General features: G+C 36.4%; 2 protein-coding genes across 2 annotated transcripts; both read right to left on the bottom strand.

Annotated features, from left to right (window-relative positions):
* Positions 1-9,698: 9,698 nt before the first annotated feature.
* On the bottom strand, positions 9,699-11,234 carry LOC108999248. Its single transcript, XM_035684333.1, has 2 exons — positions 10,022-11,234; positions 9,699-9,781 (listed from the first exon to the last, which is right to left on the bottom strand). Exons 1-2 carry the CDS (start codon positions 11,232-11,234, stop codon positions 9,699-9,701), a joined length of 1,296 nt encoding a protein of 431 aa, XP_035540226.1.
* A 137-nt stretch (positions 11,235-11,371) lies between these two features.
* LOC118344211 lies at positions 11,372-12,376 on the bottom strand. Its single transcript, XM_035684332.1, has one exon. The coding sequence runs from the start codon at positions 12,374-12,376 to the stop codon at positions 11,372-11,374; it is 1,005 nt and encodes a 334-aa protein (XP_035540225.1).
* Positions 12,377-18,573: the final 6,197 nt, after the last annotated feature.

Genomic DNA, 18,573 nt, shown 5'->3' with positions numbered 1-18,573 from the left:
ATGAGAAGAAAAGGCCAACACTCAACCTTTCCTTCAGTCCTATCACTTTCCATAACTTGTGTAAGAGGCTCTTCAGTCCACTTCCCACGAAAAGCAACTCTCATTTACACTTTTTCTCCATAGAACACAAAAGACACTCTCGGACAGTTTTTCTTACCTCTTTTGAATGCCTGTTTCGAAGCTTTTTTAAGTGTTTTCTCACAAAGTTTCCTTCATGAAAGTTATTTATTTTGGAGTCTAGTTTACGTGGATATCTTATTTGTTCCATTTTGATATCATTTGATTGGTAAAAAGTCGTTTAGATCCCAAAAAGGTCATTCTGGGCGATAAACTGAAAAGTGTGTTATATTTTGGAGTTTTTGACCAAGCTAATGAATAGATCTTGGTCCGAAATTTTTATGGAGTACTGTTAACATGTGTATATGATTATTGGTTGAGGATTTTTTGCATGATTAAAAGTTTTGGTGAAATATTTTCTTAGGTCTAGAAACTTAGAAACTGGAAGAGGAAAAACAGTTTTTGTTTAGAGAAAGTTTAAATCTTTTATGGTTTAATGTTATTCCAATGGCTTTGATATTTTTATTGGAAGATCCTAAGCCTCTTATATACATGTTAGAATATTATTTTGATGATATTTGATTTTAGTTTCGAAGATATGAAATTTTATGAAAGGAGATATTTAGTTAGGCCAAAGTGATGTTCTTGGCTAAATTTATGTTTTGGTTGATGTTTACCCATGTGATCTTGAGTTTGAAGCTTGGATCTATTTTAGGACACCTTTTTAAACCATGTGATGTTTTGGTTTGAAGATCACATCTTATAAGTCATGGATCAAGAGGTTGATCAAAATAAGTTAGAAACAAAATTCTGTTTTGAACTTAGAAGAAAAACCAAAAAGTTCAAGTATGGTTTTAGTGATTTTGATGACTTTTGTTCATGATTCCTAACATGATTATTCTTAGGAATACGTTATGAGTATAGTAGAAGAAAAAGTTTGGTTTAATCATGAGTTTTGAGATTTCAAAGAATTACAACAAAAATCAAAAGAAATAGCCTTGGTAAGTTTCGGCCCTATAGAGTTTTAATTGTTGTGTTTAGTTTTAAATTTTTCTGAATTGATATTTGAGTTTAGAAGAAAATTTACATAAGGTGTATAAATTTTGGTGATTTTTGAAGTTATGATGCAAAATCTTTAAGTTAGGGGTAAAATGGTAATTTTACTCTAAGTTGATATTTCTCCATATTCCTAATTGTTAGTGATTAAGTTATAATTTTTAGAAATCACTACTTTCAGTTTCTCGTGATCGCACTTGAGTTTTGTCTCGAAGCGCAAAGATCGAGGTAAGTTATTATTTAACTTACTATCAGTTTAATGTATATGAGTGATAAGTAAGGGAACTAAAGTGTATGTATGCATGTTATCATATGTGTCATGCCAAGTCATTACATATTTATCTGTTACACAGAATTTATTCTGTCATGAATTATTCATCTGTTACACAAGATATTATGTCACGTGTTGCTATACATTGCTAGTATGTCATGTTAAGTATGCCATCTGTTACATGTATTTCATGTCACGTAATATTCACTGGCACATGTTACGCCATGTTAAGAAATGTTGTCTATTATATGGTATGCCATGTTACGAAATGTTGCATGTTACAGTATGCCATGTTATGAAATGTTCTCTGTTACATTTATGTCTCGAAGTATGTCATGTCTATCATTTTATGTTCATGTCAAGTTATGCTACTTTAGGACTTCTGTCTTTTATGTCACGTTCATGTTACGTCACGTTACGAAATGTCATATATGCCAGTTAAGTTATTCATGTCAATCACGACCCTAAGCGCTAGGATGGGATAATATCCTAGTGAAACTCCTTTGTTCACGCTGGAGTGTCTAAATAGGTGTGAAATTCCCTGGGTTGACGAAGTACAGTAAACAGGTTGCGAATGTGGCCTAATTAGCTGGTCACCGGAGCGCGCCAAGCACTAACGCCGATGGTGCCACACGTTATGTTACGTGTGTCTACAGCAAGTGTGGCACAAACAAATAAGTCATGGGGCCACAACAACTGTGGAGCATGAAGTATGGGGCCACAACAACTGTGGAGCATACACTACGTGAGACACAGCAATTGTGACACGTAGAATACGTGGGGCCACAACAACTGTGGAGTACGTATTAACGCACTCACAGCTGGTATAGAAACCTGTGATGTGATGCGGTAATCGGCAGGGACACACGGCTCAAGGGGACCTGTGTAGCACCCATATGGTCACGTTAATGATTAAGTCTATTGAATAAGATTCCAAGTTCAAGTCATGTTTCACGTTATGTTATGTTCAAGTTTATGTTCACGCAATCATGGTAATCCCATGAGACAAGAATATGTTTCAAGTTCATGTTATGTTCACATTCATGTTATATTCCAAGTTCACATTTATGTTATGTCATGCTCAAGTTCAAGTTATGTTCAAGTTCATGTTCAAATTATGCATGTTCACGTTCATGCTATGTTTCAAGTCCATATTATGTTCCAAGTTCACGTTCATGCTATGTTTCAAGTCCATGCTATGTTTCAAGTCACGTTCATGCTAAGCTTCAGCTTCAGTTTAAGTTATGCCAGTTATGTTATATTGTATGTCAAGTTATGCTATGATTACTTATGATTTGATTATGCATTCATGCTTTTACTGTCATGCATGCATCATTAACTTGTGTGGAAGTTTCCTGTTAACTTGCTGAGATTTGTAATCAAATCTCACTGTGGTAGTCCCAACTACCATTCCCCCCAAATGGTAGATTTTGTTATAGGATCTGAAGGAGAATCGAGAATCGACCAACTGGAAATGATCGACTAAGAGATGGTGTGACGTAGATGGTAGTACAGTAGTTACCTCAGGTTACTACTTGTATTTGTGGTGTTCAATCTCTAACACTCTTTTGATCACAACCATTTTGGACTAGTGTTGTGATCTCAGTTGTTTAGTACATCATTATGTATGAAGTATGTTGTAAGTATTTGGGATATTTCGGTTTGGTGCATAGTATTGCTAAAGAAAAAAATTATCCACTGCGAATATTGCATAATGCTAGATGCATGTTAGGAATATTGCATCTAATATGTCATGAACGGGGGCAGGTAACCATGTGTTGCATGTCTCGACGCTTCAAATGTTCGTCAGATCCCAAGCGGAATTTGGGGGCGTCACACAAAGCCTTTAAGTCTTGTCGTTGCCCTCTTCCATAGCTGATCAAATGAATCAAAACTAGATCTTCATCCCTCAAGCCCCATCTTGAATGTTGGGCTCTTGCTAAACTCGTCCCAAGTGGATTGCATCAATCCTTGCATTGTCTTCTTGATCTTCTTGGCCCATCTGGAAGTTGCAAATGATCTTTAAGATTTGGCGCATCTTGGTTTCCATCATTCCCCCTCTCCTCAAACTTTTATTGTGTTGCATCACTTCCAACACGAAGGATGAGTTATCTGCCTTCCCTTTTGGTGATGAGTCACTTCTATGAGACATTGTAATGTGCTGCACAAAAAGAATGTTAGTGAAAAACCTCACACATTCCCTTACTTGTTTACACTCGAATAATGGCACTCCACTCATGTTTCACTCTTAATGGCTTTTTCCCGATAATAATCTCACACCCTCTTGCCTTTTACCTCAATAGTTTTTCCGCTCAAGTCCTTTAAGAACTAGTTGAACTAAATCAAGACAATACAACCTTGTATCATTCCAGCTAGTAATATAGATGAAAGAAACAAGGAATGAATAAAATGACACGAGACTCAAGGAATTTATACGAGGGAAAGAGTAATTATAAAATAAGATACCAACTAGAAAGATATAATCAGCTCCTATGATGATAAAAGCTCAATCAACAAATACTTTCTTTCTCTTTATTGTAACTATGTAGTAACTTTGAATATGTTACCTTCTATTTTCTTCTTCTGTTTTTTTTTTTTTTCGAATTTTCTTATCTTTTCTTTTCCTTTCTTTTCTTTTCTCTAATTCAATCACAAATAGCAATATTCAATTGTGAAAATCAAGCAATTGAATTCAAGCACGACAATGAAGAAGAAGAGAATCAATGGAACAACACTCCAAGCAATGAACTTAGAGATGCAGGAAACCCTAGAATTTTAAAACCCTAGGTGATGCAAATTTCAGCCAAACCCAAAATCCTAAGAATTTCGGCAACCTACTTTTTGTTTCTATTTTTTTTTTTTTTGGCAACCCTAGAACAATTAAGCCCTAGAATTAAATTAAAGGATGGTATAATTAAAAGATAGAATTAGACCTGATTGGAAACATGGCTCTGATACCAAATGATATGAACCCGCGGGAATGAAATCCCTTGAACCCATAGTCAATTTGAAAACACCCGAAGAAAGCCAAAATTAAGTCAATGGATGGAGAACCCAGACCCGATGAGAACTCGTTTCAAGAACCTAGATTATATTAAAATCTAGACCCGTTGAAGAACCCGTCTCAAGAACCCAGATTACAAAGGAGGAACGCCACAAAGGTTGTGATTTACCTTTGATAAGTTCAAAAGTTCAATTAAGAACAAGAGGAGATAAACTCAACTCACAATGAACAAATTCATCAAATTTCATAAACTTCATAAACTGATTAAAATGAGGCTACATAGAGTATTTAAAGCAAAACCTAATGAAACCCTAGCCAAAATAAAACCCCCCATCTTCCAAAAGTGCCCCTGGATAAACAGTGCCGCGGCTACAGTGCGCACTACAGTAACTCGGCTACAGTAACCCTAACCCTAGTTCAATAAAATAATAACTTTCCCAACATGCCCTTGCATAGGCCCCCTTAAGTGCTTCCCATAATAAACTCAATTATTCTAAACTTATAAAATAAGTTCTTTAAATAAATTAAATAAGTTGAAACCCTTCAAGAGCCCAAAGCCTATAAGTCTTGTCGTTGCCCTCTTCCATAGCTGATCAAATGAATCAAAACTAGATCTTCATCCCTCAAGCCCCATCTTGAATGTTGGGCTCTTGCTAAACTTGTCCCAAGTGGATTGCATCAATCCTTGCATTGTCTCTTTGATCTTCTTGGCCCATCTGGAAGTTGCAAATGATCTTTAAGACTAGGCGCATCTTGGTTTCCATCACCCAAGTTTTATGGGCTAGGTAGTGGATGATTAAATATGGCCCATAGAAGTTCCTCAATTATTATTGGTGATGACTTTGACTGTGAAGATTTTGATACAGCTCTAGAGCAATATCTTGATAAGCAAAACAGTTCAGTACCTAACTCGGACATGGATAGGTATTTGTCGGATGTGATTGAACCAAAAATACCCGAGTTTGATATTTTGGATTGGTGGAAGAAGAACTCATTTAGATATCTCATCCATGCGGAGATCGCACGTGATGTATTGGGCATCTCTATTTCCACTGTCACATCCGAGTCCGCATTCAGCACCAGTGGACGTGTACTAGACCCATACTGAAGCTCATTAGCTCCGGAGACTGTTCAAGCACTAATTTGCACCCAAAATTGGTTGACTTGTGAACCACTTAGTTCTTGGGAGGTTGAGGAGCATGTAGAACGCGTTGACATCGAAGGTAAACATTTTTATTTGTTAAGTTTGATTTTTTATTATTAATTTATCCATTTAACTTAACCTCTACATTTTTCTCTTCTTAAGATAACCCTCTTCTTTCAACTTCAGCAATTTAAGCAACTTCAACTTCAACTTAACCCTCTTTGTAAGGTTCCCTTTATTTTTGTAATAATTCATTGTAATACTCTGTCTGTTTGGTTTATATTATTTTTCCTTCTGTATCAAAATTCCATTATCTTATAGATTATTTAGGATGAGCAAGAACAAGCAGCAATTAATGCAGAGAGTAATGTTACAATCTGATTTATGCTATCTTTGCCATATAATGATGAGTTTATCTTGTTTCTATTTTTTTTAAGCTAATTGAATTTGCCTTGTATGGTGAACACCCCGTGTACTTGGGCTTGCAGAATCTATGTATGAGTACGGGAGTGGAAATGACATGATATGAACCCGCGGGTAAGGAATCCCTTGAACCCACAATCAATTTGAAAACTCCCCAAGAATGTCAAAATCAAGTCAATAGATTGAGAACCAAGACCCGATGAGAACTCGTTTCAAGAACCTAGATTATATTAAAATCTAGACCTGTTGAAGAACACGTCTCAAGAACCGAGATTACAAAGGAGGAACGCCACAAAGGTTGTGATTTACCTTTGATAAGTTCAAAAGTTCAATTAAAAACAAGAGGAGATAAACTCAACTCACAATGAATAAATTCATCAAATTTCATAAACTTCATAAACTCCTTAACATGAGGCAACAAAGTGTATTTAAACTAAAACCTAATTAAAACCCTAACCAAAATAATGCCCCATCTTCCAAAAATACCCCTGAGTGAACAGTGCCGGGGCTACTGGTCGGCACACTCCAGTACTCGGCTACAGTAACCCTAACCCTAGTTCAATAAAATAATAACTTTCCCAACTTGCCCTTGCATAGGCCCCCTTAAGTGCTTCTCATAATAAACTCAATTATTCTAAACTAATAAAATAAGTCATTTACAAGAATTAAATAAGTTGAAAGTCTTCAAGTGCCCAAGGCCTTTAAGTCGTGTTGTTGCCCTTTCCATAGCTTATCAAATGAATCAAAGCTGAATCTTCATCATTTACGCCCTTTAACTTGTATTTGGCCCATCTGGAACTTGCAACGTATCTTTAAGACTAGGTCCACCTTGGTTCCCATCATTCCCTCTCTCCTCAAAAGGATTCGACCTTGAATCTCTACTTGGATCAAAGGGAAAAATGTTAGTAACATTGTCATTGATTTCATATGCATTATCATTAATTTATTCAAGAATTTGAGAACATCCATTCAAGCTACTCCTGTTGTCAACAGATAAGGACATTAAATCTAAGGGAGTAAATAGATTAAGTCTATAAACAATTTCAAAAGGAGAATATAAAGTGGTATTATGCATGGTCTTTTTTTTTTTTTTTTTTTTTATAGAAGAGCCGAAGCCACCTGTCCATGAGTGACCCCGTCCCAAATTTTATTAATAACCCTCACTTGTGGCGGAGGAATACCGTGGTTACAGACCGACACCTAGTATTACAAACAATATTACCAGATGTCAAAATTACAAAACAAAATTACAAACCTACTAAAAACGGACAAACATTACACAAGAACAAGACACTAACGATAACGTAAAGAAGGCAAACCCAAATTATCCAAACGGATTAAACCACGAAGCACCCTAGGCACCTCCCTAACAAATCTCCACTCTGAATTAAGACCCAATGCACCACTCCGAGCCAACCAATCCGCAACTTTATTTCCCTCTCTATAAACATGACGAACAACGCACACCATAGAATCCATGAGGGACAACGTATCTTCCCAAAAATCTTCTAAATACCACACACCACACCTTCTCCTATGCCACCACGAAATCACCACTTGCGAATCTAATTCAATTTCCACAAAATTAATCCCCAACTCCTTACATGCTTTGAGCCCCTGAAGAACAGCTAACAACTCCGCTCTATTACTTGTACCGATCCCAATAGAAGAATTAAAAGCATAAACCATAAGACCACGATCATTCCTAATGATACCGCCCACCCCTGAACAACCAGGATTACCCATACTACTCCCATCTGTATTCAATTTAAACCACCCATGAGCTGGCTTTTGCCAAGCCACTGGTTGTACATGCTTTCTAATAGGAACCAAAACAGGAATATTCAATGACTGTAAAACCTGTAAATCATGTCTGGAACAATTACTAACATTTTTCATATCTCGAACTACAACTCCCATCCATCTACTAATAGAAAGCCGAACCGAAAAAATAGACTGGAACCTTCCCTCCATACGTGCAGCACAACGTCTAGTCCAAAGGTGCCAAGTAATAATAGACGGTAAAATCCCCACTATTAATCCCAGTTGAGAATTAAAAGATGCCCTTCGAAACCAAATTTGAACCGTCTCCCTCCAAGTACGACCAATAGGAATACCAAAAATAGATCCATAGAAGTGCCATATAGCTGATGCAAATTCCCCTGTAAGTAACACATGATCTTGATCTTCATAATTACCTTCATCACAACAATCACAACGAGAAACAATCTGGATCCCAATGCGCCGAAGACGATCATCAACACTTAATGCCATGAACCACACCTTTCACATTAAAACCGAAACTTTAAGTGGAAGTAATTTATGCCATACCCAAGGATGCCACTCCATACTAGAACCTTGAACCCGAATATAATCCCAAGCGGATTTAGTTGAAAAATTCCCATTGTCATTCTTCATCCAGATCAATACATCAGATCCTCCCTTACACCCAGCCAAAGCCTCAATAATACTCTCCACCTTATCCTGACCAACAAACGTACTCAAAAACTCCACATCCCAACTATTGGACAACTTACACTCTTTAACTTGCAACATCGGATTACCCACTATCTGTAACTCATCAATTAGAGGACCCTCATCTCTCCATTTATCATACCAAAATAAAATATTACCATCTCGAACTCTCCATTTAGAATTATTAAAACACTCGGAATACTTTTGACAATCATTTTCCAAAACCTCGTACCTTTTCTCATATCAATAAGACACCAACTCGAATTTCCCACATATTTTCCTTTAAAGAAACTAGCCCACAAAGATTCTCCTTTCAAAAGATTCCAAGCAAACCTCATATGCAACGCTCTTTGAATATCTCCCAAATTCCGCAAACCAAGACCACCCTCCTCTATTGGCTTACAAATATTCTCCCAAGCCACCCACTTTTTTTTTCCTTTACCATTAATCTCACCCCAAAAAAATGTGCTCAACAGTCGATTTAAAATTTTAATAATAGAATGAGGAACCTGTAAAACTGCAAAAATATGTAAATCCATACTAGACAGCACATGACGAAGTAAAATTAAGCGCCCACCCGCAGATAATAATTTCATTTTCCAACCACTGATTTTATTCCAGACTTTGTTAATCATCTCCTCTAGATGCTCATGCTTAAGACGCCCTAAAACAATCGGAACCCCAAGGTATTTAAAAGGAAACAAACCTTCAGAGAACCCTGTCAGCCTTTTAAGATCTCTCTTTCTTGCTAACGAAATTTTAGGAGAATAAAATATAGCCGTCTTTTCTTTACTAATTTGCTGACCTGTCCATTTTTCATATTTTTCAAAAACCACCAAAAGTTCCTTAACCGATTTCTTACCCCCATTCAGAAAAATAACAATATCATCAGCATACATAAGATGAGAAATATGAGGAGTACCTCTAGCTTGGGAAAATTTTCCAATCTTGTTCCCATCAAAGCTTTGTTTCAAAAGTCTAGAAAGTACTTCTTGAAGAATAATAAAAAGGTAAGGCGAGAGAGGATCCCCTTGGCGCAAACCCCGCCTCCCTTGAAAGAAACCTTTCGTCGTACCATTAAGCATCACAGAATACCACACATTCGAAATACAAGCACTAATCAGAGCACAAAAGGAAGAAGGAAAGCCAAAACACCTCAAAACCTCAAGCAAAAATTGCCACTCCACCCGATCATATGCTTTAGCCATATCAACTTTAATCATAATATTACCACCATGTGACGTCCTCTTCAGAGAGTGAACCATTTCCTAGGTAAGACTGATATTATCAAAAATACTTCGCCCAGGTATAAACGCACCTTGTTCAAGAGAAATCATTTTGGAAAGGAAACCTGTCATGCGATTCACAATAATTTTTGAACAAATTTTATAGAAAACTGAACAAAGGCAAATTGGCCTAAATTTATCAAACCCCGACGGCATATCTACCTTCGGGATAAGCACAATATAAGAAGCCGAATAAAATCTCGGAAGGCGTTTTGATAGAAAAAATTCTGAAATGGCTTCTAAAACATCAACTTTAACCACCTCCCAGCAACTCATAAAAAAACCCGCGCCAAAACCATCTGGACCCGGAGAACTATTAATAGGAATAGTTGATAGAGCCTCTTTCACTTCAACCAACGAAGGGATCCCACAAAGCCGGACACAATCCTCATCATTAATAACCGATGAAATTAAACTAGATAAATCAGGCACCTCCCTAACCGGATTAGATCTTTGAAGAAAATCAGAAAAATAATCAACAGCTCCAAGATGAATTGCTTTCGGAGAATTAAACTCCAACCCATTCGAGGTTCTTAACTGATGAATTTTCCTATGCTTTTTATTAGATAACCACACATGAAAAAATTTTGTATTCCTATCACCACCCATTCTCCACTTAATTTTAGCCATTTGTGCCAATCTAATATCCTCCCTAATCCTCCAAGAAGACAACTCATTAGAAGTCCTTACTAATTCCCTTTCAATATCATCATCCCAACCTCTCTGCAACAAATTTTCCAGATTCTCAATCTTATCTTCAAGAATAGCAATCTGAGTATTAGTTCTCCCAAATACACTCTTGTTCCATACACGCAACGCCACCTTAAGTTTTTTAAGTTTAGTGGCTAATTTAAACAGCCCCGAACCAATAACCGATTCATACCAAACCTTTTGAACAAGAGTCATAAAATCCGGATGCTCAACCCACATTTGCTGAAAACGAAATGGAGGTGGACCATAAGAGAAAGGATCACTTAAAAATTCTATAACCATAGGACAATGGTCCGATATAGTCCTAGGAAGATACAAACAATGAGCAGTCGGAAAAAGAGATAGAAAATTTGCATCAAGTAAAACTCTATCCAGCTTTGCCCAAGCTCTAGATAAACCTTGCTGACCATTACACCATGTAAACTTACTACCTTGTGAATTCATTTCCAACAACCCACCCTGATGAATCCATTTATTAAACTCATCAATTGCAACTCTATTCCTCGGACGCCCACCACACCTCTCAATATCCGACCGAATTACATTGAAATCCCCATCAAAGAAACACGGCTCCCCACCCATTCTATCCGAATTCAACTCCTCCCAAAGCAGTTGTCGTTCAAGCCTATTACACTTTGCATAAATAAAATTACCCATGAAATGATTACTTCCTTCGGTAATGCATAATGACACAAACTGCGAACTCATGCGAACCACCTGCACATCCAATTCATTTTTCCAAAACACCCAGATTTTACCACCATCAGTCTCATTTGATATCGCCTCATCAAATTTCAATAACCGCATGAAACTATGGATTTTAACCACACTCTGAAAAGGTTCCAGCAACACTATCAATTTTGGCTTATATTTAGACAGCATTTTTTGTAATCGTCTCTTAGAGGTACCTAAACCTCTTACATTCCAAACTAAAATTGATCCAATCATTGAGAAAACTTTTGTGTTCTAGTGATCACCCGCCTAGAACTACGGATCTTCTCAAACTGCCTCTTTTGATATTTACGCTTAACAACTTCATCTTCAGCAGCCGAGTGATATTCCTTCTCTTGCAAAAAAACTTCCGCACATTTCTCAGGCTCCGGATCAGACATCGAGCCATCTTCCAGACATACCTCTTCCGCAGGTCCATCATATACTTCTTTTTCTGCAGAACTAGGAATAACTTCTCCCTCCCTCATATCTGTTTCTAATTCTGTTTCCGTCAAACGGTTCGCACAAGCCAAATGTCCGTTCATAATTCTTGGAATCATCTCTTCCGCAATTTCCGGAATCTCAAGATTATCCTCTTGATCCTTTTCCGGTTCCAACTCCAAATGATCAAGATTATCCGTTTGAACAACTAACACCCGATCCTCCTCAGCTGGTTCTTTTGACTCAACCTCTGTATGTTCAAGAACTGGAATATTAGTAGTTTCAAGAACTGGAATATTATTCTTATCCGTCGGCTCCTCCACGATCGGATCTTTTTGCCGAACCCACACATTACTTCCTACATTTTTTTTCCCAGCATGGCAAGTCTTTAAATTATGTCCCTGTATATGGCATTTAGAACAGAACGCTGGCAACGCTTCATAAACAATTTCTTGCTTTCTGCTAGTTCCCAAACCAGGCATTCCAATCCAAAAAGAAAGTAACGGTGTCTTAGCAACATCCATTTCAACACAGATGCGAGCACCATCAGTCCGAGTAACACAACGAGTAGAGTTATCACTTCTAATAAATCTACCAATAGGTGCAGTAAGAATTTTAAGGAAAGATTCATGATAGTAATTTGGAGGCAAACCTGGAAGTACAATCCACACAGGAACAAGCGAAGGTTCTTCTTCTTCTTTAAATTCTGGAGTCCAGTGGAATGGACGGTAAGGAATTCCATCGATATCATTGACTTCACGAGACAGAGCCTTATTGCAATCCTCTTCTGAAATCATTCAAATAAAAACATTCCGAGGATGCCGCATGTTGGAGACGACTGGAACTCCATCAAGATTCCATCGCTTATGAATGAAGGCCCGAATGGCATCCAATGATGGTCTGTTTCTCAGAAACTTCAATACGATGGAATACCGAAAAGGTTCGGCAGAACGTTGGACTTCTTCCTTAGAGAACTGGAAAAAAATTTCTCCATCCTTAGACTTCGGCAGACGAAAAGCCACAGACATATCTGGAAGAGGTTGAGGAACCACCGATACTAGATCCACGAAGGGACGCCGACCTCCGTTGATAGCAGCAGCAGCCATTACGTGCGTCAAACGAAGCAAGAAAAAACTTTCAAGGAGAAAGCCATTCTTGGAGCGTTCTTGGAGCCATTCTTGGAGTAAAAAGTTTTTGATCTTTAAATGGTGATTGGTCTTATTATATGCAAACTCTATAAATCCATCCATAACCACAAAAATAGAATCTCTACTCCTTTCTTTCCTATGCAGCCCCAAAACAAAGTCCATAGATATGTCTACCCATAACTCACTAGGAACAGGTAAGGGTGTATATAAGCCATGTGGCAAAAGCTTAAATTTGGCCTTTCTGTATGTAATGCACCTGCCACAAATGCGATTGACATATTTCTTCATCTTAGACCAACATAAATGTTCATGCAAAGTGTCTAAAGTTTTCTTGACACCAGAATGACTTCTCCAATTATACAAAAACTCAATGAATGGCATGCAATACTCCCACAAACGTTCATGCAACATGTTAATGAATGACAAATGATACTACCACAAACATTCATATAACACTTCAATGAAAGGCAAATGATACTCCCACAAACGTCCGTACAACACGTCAATGAATGGCAAATGATATTCTCAAAAACGTTCATGCAACACAACAAAAGTCTTCCTTATACCAAGGTTACCCAAAAAACCAGCATGTCCATCACACATAAGCAACTTACGCATAAAACTAGTAGGCACACAAAATCTATTCTTTCTAAACAAGTACCAATCTAGTTTATAGAACTTACCAAAAGATGCTTTCTCACATGTTCCATACACACTAGCAAAGTCATCATCATTAGCATGCAATTCCTTATAATATTCAAGTCTCAACAATTTTGCATCTAAAATGAAGACAATGACATACCTTCTTGCTAAAGCGTCAACCACAAAATTTTCCATACCTTGTGTGTATTTGAATACAAGAGGAAATGTCTCAATACAGTCCTCCCACTTAGCATGCATTCTACTCAACAACTTACTTTGTCCCCTTATGTGTGTCAATGACTCATGTTCTTCAAAGAAAGGTCGGGTAGGAATTGTTGCACCTGGCACAAAATCAATGTAGTGCTCTATCTCCCTAATAGGTGGCAATCCACTAAACAAAACACTAGGAATCATGACCTCATATCCCTGCAACAAAGAGACATCAATACTAGGCAAACATACGTCAAGTTCTTTAGTATTAACACTCGGCTTAGTATAAAAACTCACTTTTCCCTTTGTTTTTCTCTCACTTTCTTCACTCTCTCTTTTCTTTCCACTCTCTTTTTCTTTTCCACTCTCTTTTTTCCTTTCACACTCTTTTTCCTTTTCACTCTCTTTTTTTCTTTCACTCTCCTCTTTTTTTGAACTCTCGGCCTCACAATTGTTTTTCAACTCATTCTCTCTTTTTCTTGAGGTTTCAGCCTCACCCAAATCTTTTCTCTTTGGTGGTTCGGTCTTCCCTTTTGTTACAGCTTGATCATTTTTGTCCCACTTTGGTTTCCAAGGAGTACTAGAAACTGAAGTATCCTTTGTTGTACCCTTTCCTTTTAGCCGTCTCTCCACCTTCATAGCCATGTGCACCATATCCTTTACCTCCTTATAATGTTGCAACTCAACTACATTGGCTATCTCCCTATTCAACCAATCAAAAATCTTGTCATCGTGGCCCCCTGATCCTCCACTATATTAGCCCGAGTCATAGCCACCTCCATCTCCTTATGGTAATCCTCTACACTCCTAGACCCCTGTGTAAGATTTTGTAGTTTTTGGTAGAGGTCTCTATAGTAGTCGCTAGGTACAAATCTCCGCCTCATCATAGCTTTTAACTCTCTCCATGTTTTTACAGGCTTCTCAAGATTCCTCCTCCTATTGGTCACTAATTGATCCCACCAAATAATCGCATAATCAATGAACTCAATTACAGCCAACTTCACCTTCTTCTCCTCATAGTAATTATGACAATCAAACACCAACTCTATTATTTTCTCTCACTCTAAATAAAGTTCAGGGTCAGTTCTACCTTGGAATGATGGTATTTTCATTTTGATGCTCCCAAGGTTCTTATCTACTCTATCTTGACCTCTTGAGTTTGCCCTAAGTACTCTTCCATGCCTAACTCCTCTATGTCCACCCAATCCAACTTCAGAAGTTAAGCCTTCCTCATCCTCACCAAACTCTCCATTCTTATACTCATTCTCAATTCTAGGCTCACGTCGCCTCCTATCTCTCTCACCTTGCAGATTTCTAATCACTGCCTCTTGATTATCCATACTATCCCTCATTTCTCCTAACACCAAGTTCAACCGCTCAAACTGTTGTTGCATGGCTTGCAACACAAAGGATGAGTTATCTGCCATCCCCTTTGGTGAAAAGTCACTTCTACGAGACATCATAATATGCTGCACAAAAACAATGTTAGTAGAAAACCTCACACACTCCCTTACGTGTTTACACTCGAATAATGGCACTCCACTCGTGTTTCACTCTTAATGACTTTTTCCTGATAATAGTCTCACTCTCTTGCCTTTTACCTCAATAGTTTTCCCGCTCAAGTTCTTTAAGAACTAGTTGAACTAAATCAAGACAATACAACCTTGTATTATTCCAACCAGTAATATAGATCAATGAAACAAGGAATGAATAAAATGACACGAGACTCAATGAATTTAAATGAGGGAAAGAGTAATTATAAAATAAGATACCAACTAGAAAGATGTATTCAACTCCTATGATGATAAAAGCTCAATCAACAAATACTTTCTTCCTCTTTGTTGTAACTATGTAGCAACTTTGAATACGCCACCTTCTCTTTTCTTCTTCTTCTTCTTTCCGTTTTTTTTTTTTCGAATTTTCTTTTCTTTTCTTTTCTTTTCCTTTCGTTTCCTTTCTTTTCTTTTCTCTAATTCAATCACAAACAGCAATATTCAATTGTGAAAATCAAGCAATTGAATTCAAGCACACAGGCATGGACAATGAAATAGAAGAGAATCAATGGAACGACACTCTAAGCAATTGACAAAGTTAGAGATGCAGGAAATCTTAGAATTTTAAAACTCTAGGTGATGCAAATTTCAGCCAAACCCAAAACCCTAGGAATTTCGGCAGCCTACTTTTTGTTTCTATTTTTTTTTTTGGCAACCCTAGAACAATAAAGCCCTAGAATTAAAAGATAGAATCAGACCTGATTGAAAACCTTGCTCTGATACCAAATGATATGAACCCGCGGGAAAGGAATCCCTTGAACCCACAATCAATTTGAAAACTCCCCAAGAAAGCCAAAATCAAGTCAATAGATGGAGAACCTAGACCCGATGAGAACTCGTTTCAAGAACCTAGATTATATTAAAATTTAGACCCGTTGAAGAACACGTCTCAAGAACCCAGATTACAAAGGAGGAATGCCATAAAGGTTGTGATTTACCTTTGATAAGTTCAAAAGTTCAATTAAGAAACAAGAGGAGATAAACTCAACTTACAATGAATAAATTCATCAAATTTCATAAACTTCATAAACGCCTTAACATGAGGCAACAAAGTGTATTTAAACTAAAACCTAACTAAAATCCTAGTCAAAATAATGCCCCATCTTCCAAAAATACCCCTGAGTGAACAGTGCCAGGGCTACTGTTCGGCGCTACAGTGCTCGGCTACAGTAACCCTAACCCTAGTTCAATAAAATAGTAACTTTCCCAACTTGTCCTTGCATAGGCCCCCTTAAGTGCTTCCCATAATAAACTCAATTATTCTAAACTAATAAAATAAGTCATTTACAAGAATTAAATAAGTTGAAAGTCTTCAAGTGCCCAAGGCCTTTAAGTCGTGTTGTTGCTCTTTCGATAGCTTATCAAATGAATCGAAACTGAATCTTCATCATTTACGCCCTTTAACTTGTATTTGGCCATCTGGAACTTGCAACGTATCTTTAAGACTAGGTCCACCTTGGTTCCCATCATGACAAAAAGGCATTGGAATTGGTTGGTCCAGATTTTGATGCCAATAACTGCAAGGTATGATCATATAGGGTAGATCTTGAGCTCCAAACTCCTGATTTCCTTTATAAAAATTCAACTAGAAGTGACTGAAGACAATTGGTCTTAACCTAGTCTTTTGTTTCAACTTTTTAATGCTCCACTCATCATTTGAGACCTTGATATATAAGTGATGTTGGAATGGTTGCTATTTGTAATGTACTCAAACTTGCAATCTTCTCATCATTTGAGACCTTGATATATAATGTCAATGTAATTCAGCCAAAAGTATCAGTTGTGATGTTATTAAGACTTGATAAATCATTCATTAGCTCAATTTAAGAAATTTTATATTTAATGGGTTGTGATGATAATATAGACAAGCATCTTATGTCAAACTTGTTTGTTGCAGTTGAGCATTGGGAAACAGTGGAAGGAGCTTCTCGATTACAACAAAATAATAGGATTTATAATCCATGTAAGGATGTTATTTTTGGAGCACTGATGCTATCAGCATTTTTCTAAAATTTGGCCAGCCATTTTTTTTTTAATTCCTGTGGTTTCCATTCCAGATTGCTATCAACATTGATGTTCAAGATGTGAAGACTAATGCATTTTAATCTTTGTAAATTTATGTTTTAGTTTAATTAGTTGTGATGTATTATTATTTATTTTGTTCTTTGTAAATTTATGTTTTAGTTAATTAGTTGTGATGTATTATTATTTATTTTATTTTTTGTAAATTTATATTTTGCATTGTGATGTAACAACAATATTATTTATTTTTCATTTTTATTTATTTTTTTTGTTAATTGATTTTTTTTATAGAAATCTTTTAAAAAGTGTTTAAATTATTTTTTTAAAACAATCTGGGCAATTTAAGCATATCAAAATTAAAAAAAAAAAACAAGTGCTATACAAACATTTTTTTAAGTTTTAAAGTATTTTAAAAAAAATAAAATAAAATAAAAACCCGATTTATCCTATTATAACCCGGATTAAATCCGGTTATAATCCGGATCTGGATTTAATCCGGTTATCCGCCAGAATTAAATCCGGATTAATCCGGGCGGATAACCACCCGGATTTTAACATCCCGATCTGGATCTGATTATGGCCGGATATGCAGATCTGGATCTGGATGAACACCCCTACTTTGAATAAACATCCCCCCTTCCCACGCCCACCCATCTCCGTCATCATTTTCATCCACCCAATCATCTTACCCTTAACGTCATGGGTTTATATTTCTTTCGACCGCCCAAGAAAAGAGGTTTTGATTGCAATAGTCTGATTTCATCTCATCTCATTTTATCATATATTATCTTAATATCTAAACACTATAAATACAAATACTTTTAATTTTTAATTTTTTTATCTAATTATTATCTAATCATTACAACTTTTTTCAAATTTCAAAATAAAAATAATATAAAAAAATATTTTTTAATAATATTTTTTATTCAATTTTTTTTTCTCCTTTTCTAAAACCTCATAAAACATATTGATTCAAACTATTTTACTAATATTCACAAATCATCTCATTTCATTTCATTTCATTATTCAAACCAGGCTTAGAAGAGAAATGTTTTTAGTTATAAAGATATTTCACAAAAGTAATATCACAAAGTGGTGTGGCTTAATATAGTACATTAGATTGTAAAATTATTTTTATTGTATAGTAAATCTAATGTATTACATAAAGTCATGCCATTTTTTTTTATAAGGATTATGTATCTTTTAAAAATTTATATACGGTAGTATTTGGGACAGTAGCAATTGATTCATTATAATGCTCTGTCGAAAAATTGCAACATTGTATCTGTTCGAAAACTGTAGCACGCACGCACATGATGCTGGTTACTTCACACGCTCATAAAAAACACCAATTATATTTGGTTAATGAAAAAAAAGATATTATTCTAAAGTAACCTAAGAATTTTACTTACAAATTAA

Source organism: Juglans regia, chromosome 13 (genome assembly GCF_001411555.2).
Source record: "Juglans regia cultivar Chandler chromosome 13, Walnut 2.0, whole genome shotgun sequence".
Taxonomy (NCBI): Eukaryota; Viridiplantae; Streptophyta; class Magnoliopsida; order Fagales; family Juglandaceae; genus Juglans; species Juglans regia.
This window is presented reverse-complemented; position numbering and strand designations above follow the sequence as displayed.

Bases quoted from the DNA above. Each gene is read 5' to 3' on its own strand.
- LOC118344211 (XM_035684332.1), bottom strand. From the start codon at position 12,376: ATGATTTCAGAAGAGGATTGCAATAAGGCTCTGTCTCGTGAAGTCAAT.
- LOC108999248 (XM_035684333.1), bottom strand. From the start codon at position 11,234: ATGCGGTTATTGAAATTTGATGAGGCGATATCAAATGAGACTGATGGT. The intron at 9,782-10,021 runs GTCCAGATGGTT...ATCGCATGACAG, and splicing joins TCCTATTAATAGTTCTCCGG to GTTTCCTTTCCAAAATGATT.